At 44.5% G+C, this 10,310-nt stretch overlaps 1 protein-coding gene across 1 annotated transcript; it reads right to left on the bottom strand.

The window, feature by feature from the left end:
• Window positions 1-8,439: 8,439 nt before the first annotated feature.
• Window positions 8,440-9,321, bottom strand: LOC119307362. Its single transcript, XM_037583442.1, has one exon. The coding sequence runs from the start codon at window positions 9,196-9,198 to the stop codon at window positions 8,656-8,658; it is 543 nt and encodes a 180-aa protein (XP_037439339.1). The 5' UTR covers window positions 9,199-9,321; the 3' UTR covers window positions 8,440-8,655.
• Between the last annotated feature and the right edge of the window lie 989 nt (window positions 9,322-10,310).

The following is a 10,310-nucleotide window of genomic DNA, read 5'->3' as shown; positions in this document are numbered from 1 at the left end:
GACTATGTCTCGCTTCAACCGAAACTGCGTCAGCTCTCGCTTAAGGTAGCGGCCTCAGTGGGCCGGCCCAGCTCGCGTGAGGCCACCGCATCAATTTTTTTTGTTTCTTTAACCTTTGTATTCTTTTCTTATTTTTTTTTACTTTTGTTTACACTTCTAAAAATTCTAAACATATACTGTATATTACAAAATATACTTTTCATAAATATTTTGAAAAATATTAATCATGCATTTGAAAAATGTTAAATGTGTATAGAAAAATATTGACCATGTATACAAAATTTATGCAGTATGTGTGAAAAAAGTTGATCATGTATTTAAAATACGTTAAACAAGTATTTGAAAAATGTTGAATGTGCGTAGAAAAAATGTTGACCATGTATTGAACAAATGATGACATGTTTTGATCTTGTATGTAAAAAATATGAATCAAGCATTTTAAAAACCGTTGAACAAGCATTACGAAATGTTAATCAAGCATTTAGAAAACATTAAATGTGTATAGAAAAATGGTTGACCATGCATTCAAATAAATAGTAATATTGCACTTGAAAAATATTGATAAAGCATTTGAAAATGTTATATGTTCATTCAAAGAATGTTGACCGTGTATTTGAAAAATATTGACCATGTATTTGAAAAAATGTTAATCAAGCATTTGAAAAAAATAAAATGTGCATAGAAAATATGTTGATCATGTAGAAAATGAAAATCTGGTATCCAAAAAAATGTTAATCGACCATTTTAAAATATTAAAAATATTTTTGGAAAAAATATTGACTATGTATTTAAAATATTAAACTTACATTGAAAATATTTTAAACATGTATTAAAAAATATTGTTGACAGATACAAAAAATGTAGAATAAAACAAAAAACAAAGAAAAGAAAAAGATTGAAACCCGAAAAAAATCGAAGAAACAAATGAAAAAAAGAGAGAAGAAAATAAGAAAAGAAACATACCTGAAGAAAAAAACAAAATCAATGAGACCTGGACTCATTTCGCCTCAACTAAAACCCGCCCTAATACTTGAACAGAGTCTTGATGCTAGCCCAGTGGCTAGCCCAGTGACTGGGAGCTAGGCTGGCCCCAGGGGCCGAACTAGCGCCGGCTCGCCCCCAGGCCGCGGTTTTTCTGCGCCCTGGGGGGCCGAACGGCTGGAGATGCTCTAAGCTGGCATACCACGGTTTGAATCCCTCGGCGGCTCTCCTTTTTCACTATTTTCCTTTTAAAGTGTGCGTGAGTGGGCCGGGCAGTAGGTGTTGAAGCTGGCAGCAAGACTTTCTATGGTCTCGCTTAATCAAAACTACTAATTGAGGAGTACCTCTTTCAAAGATCACTCCCACCTTATAAAGTTGCAATAAGTGGCACACCCAGCGGGAGTTTTTCTTTTTTTTAGATTTGTTTATTCAAAACGTTTTATCTGTTAAACCGCTTGCCCAAATCTCGAACTGTTTTGACTGTTGGATCCCTCGCGTCGAGATTTTTAAAACAAGATCCCATATTGATAGGTTTCAAGGAACTTTGTTTTTCTTACGAAGAGGCACGCATTTTTTTCCCTTTTCGAAAGGCACAGACGTACCTCTTGAGAAAGAAAATCCATGCCTCTATGAGAAGTAAATCCGTACCTCTCGCGGAACAATAAACATGTTTTTTTCCCTTTTAGAGAGGCATGACCGTGCCTCTCGCGGAAGCAAATCTACGCACCCACGAGAAGTAAATATGAACCTCTCGCGGAACAAAAAAAGACCTGCGTTTTTTTCCTTTTCTGAGAGGCAAGATCGTGCCTCTCGCGGAAGCAAATTCACGCCTCCACGAGAAGTAAATCTGTACCTCTCACTAAACGAAAAAAAACGCGTTATTTTCCTTCCCGACAGGCGCGGAAGCAAATCCGTGCCTCCATGCGAAGTAAATCTGTGTCTCTTGCTGAAAAAAAAGTATCACGCTTTTTTCCTTTTCGGGAAACATGACCGTGCCTCCGCGCGAAGTAAATTCGTATCTCGCATGAAAAGAAAATAAACATTTTTCTCTTTCCAAGAGGCACGACCATGCCTCTCGCGAAAGCCATCCGTGCCTCCATGAGAATTAAATTTGTGCCTCTTCTAGAAGGAAAGAAACGCGTTTTTCTGCACAATTTTTTTCCGAATGTTTTCTTTGTCCAAATCCTAATAGAAGCCGGGGAAACCAGAAAAGCCAAAAATACCAAAAAAACATCTAAAAGCCGAAAACGCGTAAAAATGTATAAAAAGAAAAATCTAAAAACAAAACATCTAAAGGCTGAAAACGCATACAGAAAAAAAATTTGAAGGAAACGTCTAGAGCGTGACACGTGACGGCGGTGAGAACGCGCCAGTCGGTGCGATTCCTTTCCAACCCAAGCGACCCTTGCGGAGGCTCCCGAAGAAGTACTATTCTATTCGTTGATCTCCTTGCTTAATGCGATAAATAGCATTCGCAAGGCTCGATTCGATTTGGTTGAAAGTGAGCCAACGCGCACCCCCCTCTTGCTCGCACTTTGGCCGGCCCATCTACAAGTCAGGGTGTACCAATGTTTTCCCTTTCATTGTTTTCATTTTTTTGCTTTTAAAAAAATATTCGGATCTACATAAAAAAATCAGGATTTTAAAAAAGTTTCAAAGTTAAAAAAATCATGAATTTGAAAAATGTTTCGGATTCCAAAAATGTTCATGAATATGAAAATTATTTCTGTATTTCTAAAATCTTTATGAATTTAAAAAATATTCGTGAATTCAAAAAAGTTATTGAATTTCAAAAATATCCATATTTAGAAATTAATTTGCAACTATACAAGAATATTCACGGATTCCAAATTTGTTTCAAAAATTGCGACTTTGAAAAATAGGATTTCAAAAAAGGTTCAAGAATTTCAAAACAAATCTTGATTTAAAAAAATATAAGTATAAAATTTTGTGAATTCATAGAATGTTCGCAAATTACAAAAAAATGGCGAATTAAAAATGTTGACATTTCAAAAAATGTTTGCAAAATAAAAAATCACGAATTTCAAGAAATGTTTGCAAATTTAAAAAATATTCACAAAATCAACCTATGTTCATGAACTGGAAAATATTTAAAATAAAGGGAAAATGAAAATATAAAAAAAGAAAATTAAAAAGAAAAAAAAGAAAAAGAAAAACATAGAAAAAAGGAAATTTGGTTTGAGATGGTTCTGGAACCTTCCCAAAACCGGAAGAGGGGCATAGGCCGGCCCAGTCGTACGTAGCGGTGCACTACAGGGTACGCATTACAACGGTACTGGTCGACCTATATGGGAAAAAGGATCCGCCATATAGGACCTCCTGAAGACGGTCGATGCACGTGCTAAAATCAACCGCTTGATTTGGAACATTTCTCGGTAAATAAATGTAAAAGGTAGATCATTCCCAGCTTCCATCTTGGTCATCGAGTGAAGATGAGGTTGGATAACTGAAGGTGCTGCTACCAATTTGACACTTTCGGATTCAAAGTAGAGGTGACCTGACACTGATGGGCCCACATGGGCCTGGCACATGTAGTTTTTGGAATGGCTAAACTGATCTGAATGGGTCAAGCCCACATGCCTTCGCTCCTCTTTCTTTTCTTCGTGTTGTGGTATCAGAGATGATTAGGGCATCTCCGACGCAGTCAAAACACCAGTAAATATTCAGACCTAGCCATTCGGACACTTTTAGGCCTCCAATACAGATCATCCAATTAGGCCAGATCGGTCTGGACATCCGAAATCCCACAAGCTGGACCCAAACTAGGGGTGGGGGAGTCCGGACGTCCGCCACATGGAACTTCGACACCCTGGACACATCCAAAAACCCTCTCCGATGACCGTTCTAGAACCCTCCGCTCATTCATTCCAGCATGACCGGATCACCGGCCACCCACCTACCCGCATTCATTGTGGTGCGATGATCAAGAAGCCTAATCTGGCTTTAAAGTTGGTCGGCCTCATCCTTCACAAATCCTATCTACACAATCCTCCTCCTCTCCCACACCTCCACCGACCGCTACACACCACCACACCTCTGCCTACCACGATGGGCAAGAAGACGGAGTCGAGAAGACCCGGACGTGCCGCTGCTCAACGGCTACCACTCGAACAAGTCGCCGCCACCGCCCCAGGATGGCGGATCCAGGGGAGCTTTGGATCCAACTAGCAAAAGGACCCGTGCAATGCAACGGGAGAAAATAAATCCTTATCACCAAAAAATAATTTTGCAAAGGAAAATTCGCCGCACGTTCTTCTCCGTGGAGCAATAGTCTTTCTCAAATATGTCTATGTGTTGCATAGCAAACATGCCCGTGCATTGCAACGGGAGAAATACATAATCAATAACATGATCAAGCAGAGTGAGTGAACAGAAATACAACAATTGTATCATTCTAGGAACCTTCTCTGTCATCTATAAACATGATCAAGCACTCAACATGCATAAATAGGTTGTCTAATAGAGCGAAGCACAACAAAGGGAATTCAGTTCACAAGACCTTTGAAAGAGAATGTTTAATTTATGATTTTTTCTTGATAAGGAGGAGGATCTAAAGCTTGATATCACATGAAGGTTAAATTCATGTGTGTGACTGCTGCTCTACAACTCTCTATATCTCACTTTAAAGGTACGACACCCAAACCAAATATAAACATGTGAAAGTTCAGCCAAGCCAAGAAGGAATAGTGTGCAAGGACAAATAAGTTATTGACAACACCTTGCAATCCAGTGGTGGAACTTAAAGAATTATCTAAACCATTTGAATGAAAAACCGATGTACTAAATAGTTGAGGGCTTGACGGTGCCCACATGCCATTACACTATGATGGTTGCTAGATAATTGACACAAATGAAACACGACATGTGACAAAATATAGCTAAACCATTGGACCTTCAAACAGAGAAGATAAAATGCACTCATCTATATTTTGGAAAAAGTTATATGCACCAACTTTATCTAGAGATGGGGAAACTACAGCTAAATGTTAACGAAATGTGATAAGTCCGTAGCACGTACAAGAAAATAACTGCTTTAGTTAATGGCATATGTTGTGTTTTAATGCAGGCCCTAGTCGGGTCTGACTCCACCAATATTTAGTTGTTGCTTTTCCACTTACTGTGCAAGTAGTAGCAAGGGGTTGTTGTTCACTAAGAAATAGCTTATTGCTCCCCCAAAAAAACAGTTTATTGCTTTCAGATGAGGCCTCTTGAAATCATACTGTCGAAATATCATTAACAATAAAAAAATGATGGCATGTGTGATCTCGATAGTGTACTAAATGATCATATGGACAACTCAACATTGAGTATGAATTGATCTGCTTGTCTTAAACAGTAAAGCTACAGGGAATGCAGGTATGTAAGCCTTCTGTATGAGATGGGCAGATTAACCATGTGCATATGTTAACTTAAGTTCCCGCTGGGACTTCTATTGACCTGGAGTTCAAAATACAAATTATTTTAATATTTTCCGAAAATGGCAGGTGTACTGAACAAACCTGTAACTTTGATGTCAGTATAGGTAGGCATTTTAACAAACATGTGATTGGCAGGTGTACTGAACAAACCTGTAACTTTGATGTCAGTTTATTCCCCACATGAAAATGGCCACCATCAAATAATAAACCATTGTGACCTGATGTTCTAATAAAGAACATTCTCTATGAGATGAAATGATGAACTCACGGAAGGGAAGAGGGAGATTAGCAATATACAGTATGGAGTAATATGTAAGAGAAACAATACTTGAGCTTACCATGGAGTATGCATATAAGCAGAGGTTGTTTCCACTATGTCGGCCATAGCCGGCAATGGCAATTACGATCTAATTAATCATCAGAGCACACAAAAACTTGATGCCGGTGTTTCAAGCCCAGAGGCGGGGCATGGTAGAATGGAGGAGAACGTCATGCCGCTACTCTGCACCCTTGTTGCAGAATAGGGAGGAGGAGGCCGAGGAAGCGGCTGACGACGCACCTGTGACCAGTGGGGGGGCTACACGCTGCACTTGACACTCACCACCAAACTCAGCCGGTCTTGGTGCAGTGGATGGCACGACAAGGAGGTAGGGGATATGGTTCCTGTAGATCCAGGCGCCGCCGCGTTGTCATGTCCTGGGGGAGGAGGAATCGGCAGGCGTTCGTGTTTCATGAGACAGCAGGGGTCGGTTTCAGATGTTGAGGCCTGGCTGAAGCAACACAGTCGAGCGTGACTTGCGTGGCCGGTGGCGATGGTCGGCGCCTGTGGTATTGCGACAAGGCGTGGTGATCAAGGAAGAAAGTGGGGAAGAAGCTATGCGAGCGCCGTTCGCCACCGGCTACGCTTTGGCGACATTTCGTGGACTCGACCGTGGCGCCGCCGGAACTGAAATTATCTCCTACAGACGATCGGCAATAGAGCAACAGAAGGCGCGCGTGGACGCTGATGATGGTGCCTGTGGTACGGGCGCAGTGGAGGAAAAGGTATCCCGACGACATGTGCCTCGCTGGCTTGGCTTCGGCCGTTGCTGCCGTCGGCCTCGGCGAGGTCATGTACCCAGATGACTTCCGTGGGATCGTCCTCGTCTTACGCCTCCTCATCCGACGGCTTGGTCTGGTGCTTCTCCACAACTTATTTATGGGGCCGAAATCACTATTCTGACTCTTTCAGCAAACTTTGTCACAAAATGAATTTGACATGAAAGTATTTCACGATTTGACATTTTTAGCAACGCCATAGCCCGCGGCGTTTCTGCCCAAAATGAAAACGCCGAGCTAGCTAGCGTTCCTGTCCAAATAAGAAACGCCGAGGTAGCTCGCGTTGCAGACCAGGTAAGAAACGCCATAGGGCTTGGCATTTCTTCACTGGCACCCAGCCCACCCGCTGCCCCGTCGGGGTCTTTCTTCTCAGCCGCTAGAGACGCCAGGCTAGAAACGCCAAGGTCGGCGACGTTTCCAGCCTTCTTAGAAACGCCAACGTAAAAAACTGCTTCATAACCAGGGTCTAAACGCCAAGCCTTATGACGTTTCTTACTTGGTGACAAACGCCGTGAACTTTGGCGTTGCTTACCTGGTGAGAAACGCCGAGCCACTTCGACGTTTCTTTTTTGGTCAAAAACGCTGGTTAGCTCGGCGTTTTTATGTTGGGTAGAAACGCCGCGGACTATGACGTTGTTAAAAGAGTCAGATCATGAAATACTTTCACGTCGAGTTTATTTTGTGACAAAGTTTGTTTAAAGGATCAGAATACTGAAAAAGCCTATTTATGGAGAGGCTAGGCAAGGCAAGAGGGGATTCAGAGTACTGAAAAAGCCTATTTATGGAGAGGCTAGGCAAGGCAAGAGGGGATTCAGAGTTTGACTCCACGTAAGAGAGACTTGGGTCAGTATGCATATAAATTATTACGTAAAGATTCCTACACAGGCATGAGTCAGATGAGAGTCCTGATGGTTTACGTCTAGCTCTTGTAACGAGGAGTCTTGCGTTCAAAGTCCAGCAACCCATCAGCGCATCATGAAAGGCCACATGTATTGCGGGTTGATTTTAAAAAAATGTCAGGGTTTTTTTTTGATAAAAAATACGCGACGGTGAACCCAACAATGTGAAAGATTCACATAGTCGCCCACGGTTGACGGGTTCGTCGTCCTTCAAGGCTCTGTCCACCGTAAAGGCGTAGCCGATTGAAGGATAAGAACTAGCTGCCCTCGTTGCTCACCGCAACGGCCTGCTCAGACGACGAGTTCACGCAACAGATGGAGGAGGTGTTGTGCCAATCATTGGTCGAGCGGGGTCTATCATGGTTACTCCCTCCATGCAACCCAACGTCCAAATAGGATGCCACGTTAAGGAGGAGCCGGTGTCCCAACAGTGACGTTCAGACCGATTGCCACACCAAGGAGGAGTCGTCGTCCCCTCCGCGTCATCATCCGGGCACCCAGTGGCACCCGGTCTTCCCCGCGGTCAAGCAGCCGTCCTCCCTACCGCAGTAGTCGCCCCCATGCCTACTACCTCAAAGGCGCCGACGCCGGCAATGCGTCATTGTCCAAATTCCCAAAGCGCACCATCGACGTGTATAATAACCCTACTAAAATCCCAAAGCGAGAAAACTAGAGTTCTATCCGGTAGACAGGAACCTCTCCGCACCCCTACACCTGCGGAGGAGGGGGGAACGACCTACCGGCGGAGGAGGGGTGTGGTGCGCTTAGGAAACTCCTTTCTAGAGATGGGTTAATTGATTCTGAGTGTTTTTTCATTACAAAAATGCCCTGACAAACTCGACACATCAATGGCCAAAGGACAGTAAATCATCCTCAAATCCATAGGAAACACTAAATCAAAATAATACTCTCTCAGACCCAAAATAAATCTCGTTGATTTAGTACGACGTTGTACTAAATTCGTGACACTTATTTTGGGACCCAGAGAGTACTAGTCAAAATATGACAAATTGCACGCAATACGAAGAAGAAGAATCATAAAAATACGGCAAATAAAATGGACACCCTATTTGATGGGGTCCTTTTCCTCCGTGTGCGGTGCATTGCACGCACACCAATCGTGCATACATCGACTTACATCAACGAGTAATTCACAGCATCACGCGCAAGAAGTGCACAGCATCACGCGCAAGAAGTGCACAGCATCACGTTAATTATACGTAACCAACTGCACGATCCTACATCGCCGCCACGCCGACGCCGGCGCCCTCGCCAACGTCCGCGACGCCATGGCCGCGGCACCTGCACTGCGGGGACTCCTCGAAGTTGTCCGACGTGAAGGCCTGGGAGAGCGGCCCGACGTAGAACATGAGGTGGTCGGCGTCGGCCATGAGCACCTGGTCGATGCCCCAGTTGACGAAGAAGATCTTCACCGAGACGCCCCGGAGGTCCCACAAGCTGCCGCCGGCCACCCTTCCGGAGATCGTCTGCTTGTAGGTAAGCTTGTACCCGCCGTCCACCTCGAACTCACAATCCTTGTCCATGAACACCTGGAACGCGCCGTCCGACCGCCGGAGCGTGTAGCCGGTGACGCCCACCGGGAGGATTCCCTTCGGGAACCCGAATTTCTCCAACATCTCGTAGGCGCTCGGCTCGGCGCCGACCGGATCCGCGACCACCGTCTCGGCGGGGACGTTGCGGGCGGCGGAGACGGAGAAGACGGCGGTGCCGGCGAGCAGCGTGAATAGGAGGAGTAGGAGGCCGAGTCGCGTGGTGGCCATGATGGCGTGTGGATATTCCTGGTTGTTTGGGTGTTCGCTTGCCGGCTATTATTTGCCAGGTTTGCTGGTGAGGAGGTAGGGCCGTGTGGCCGTGTGGGGGTGGATTTGGGTTTAAGTTTGGACATCCGGAGATGTATTACATGTGTTGAGGTCGCGTTGCCGTGAGGTTGGATCCGAGTCTGTTTGTAACTTGGGTTGTAAGTTGACAAGGACCTCATTGCAGCAAGCAAAAGTATCCATCATTAGCTATTTAGGCCCTGTTTGTTTTATAAGTCCTAGGACTTTTTTAAGTCCCAACTTATAAGTCATAAATTCCTATCTGTTTATTTACAGAAACTTATAAGTCCTGAGTCCCTACCTGTTTGTTTACAGGGACTTATAAGTCCATGTTGCACCGCTGCAACGAGGCTTAGGAGAGGGCCTGTCCGGCGATTGGAGGCACCGCTGCAACAAACCGAGACAGAACGAACCGAGGCGGGGCGGCGACGGGGCGGCGAGTCGAGTCAGAACGAACCGTGGCGGGGCGGCGACGAGGCGACGACGGGGCGAGAGGCGGGGCGGAATTTATTGGACTCCCGAAATCTCTCATGCAAACCAAACCGCCCTGGAACTACAGCTCTGTTTTGAGTATATCATTTTCCTGTTAACTTGGTAGTCAGTGACAACAGGGATGCCACAAGGACACCATCGAACTTCCACAAACACCTGCTTGGCAGCGCTTGAAACAAAACAAGGACAATAGAGCTCGCTATCCTTGATAGTTGAATGCTTAGCCACCACGTTCCAGGTTTTGTAAACCTCGGACCGGCACACGGTATCTAGATTAGGGTTTCGCTTTTACGGTAAGGTTGTGTATCCTTTGAGAAGGACGCCCCGACTGTGGAGATTGTTTTTGAAAGAAAAACACAAGGTGCGTCCGGTTTTAAATTAATGAAGCCAACACAAGCTAGTGGTTCTTACATAGTCTTACAACCAGAATAGAAACAAGTAACCAAATAACAATCGACCAAGGAGCTTTCCCTGACACAGCTCTGTAGGAACTTAGCCAGGGCACACCGGAAAAGGATGTGGTCGACGTTTTCCGGTCACACAATTCCATAGGAATTTAGCCG

Source organism: Triticum dicoccoides, chromosome 1B (genome assembly GCF_002162155.2).
Source record: "Triticum dicoccoides isolate Atlit2015 ecotype Zavitan chromosome 1B, WEW_v2.0, whole genome shotgun sequence".
Taxonomy (NCBI): Eukaryota; Viridiplantae; Streptophyta; class Magnoliopsida; order Poales; family Poaceae; genus Triticum; species Triticum dicoccoides.
This window is presented reverse-complemented; position numbering and strand designations above follow the sequence as displayed.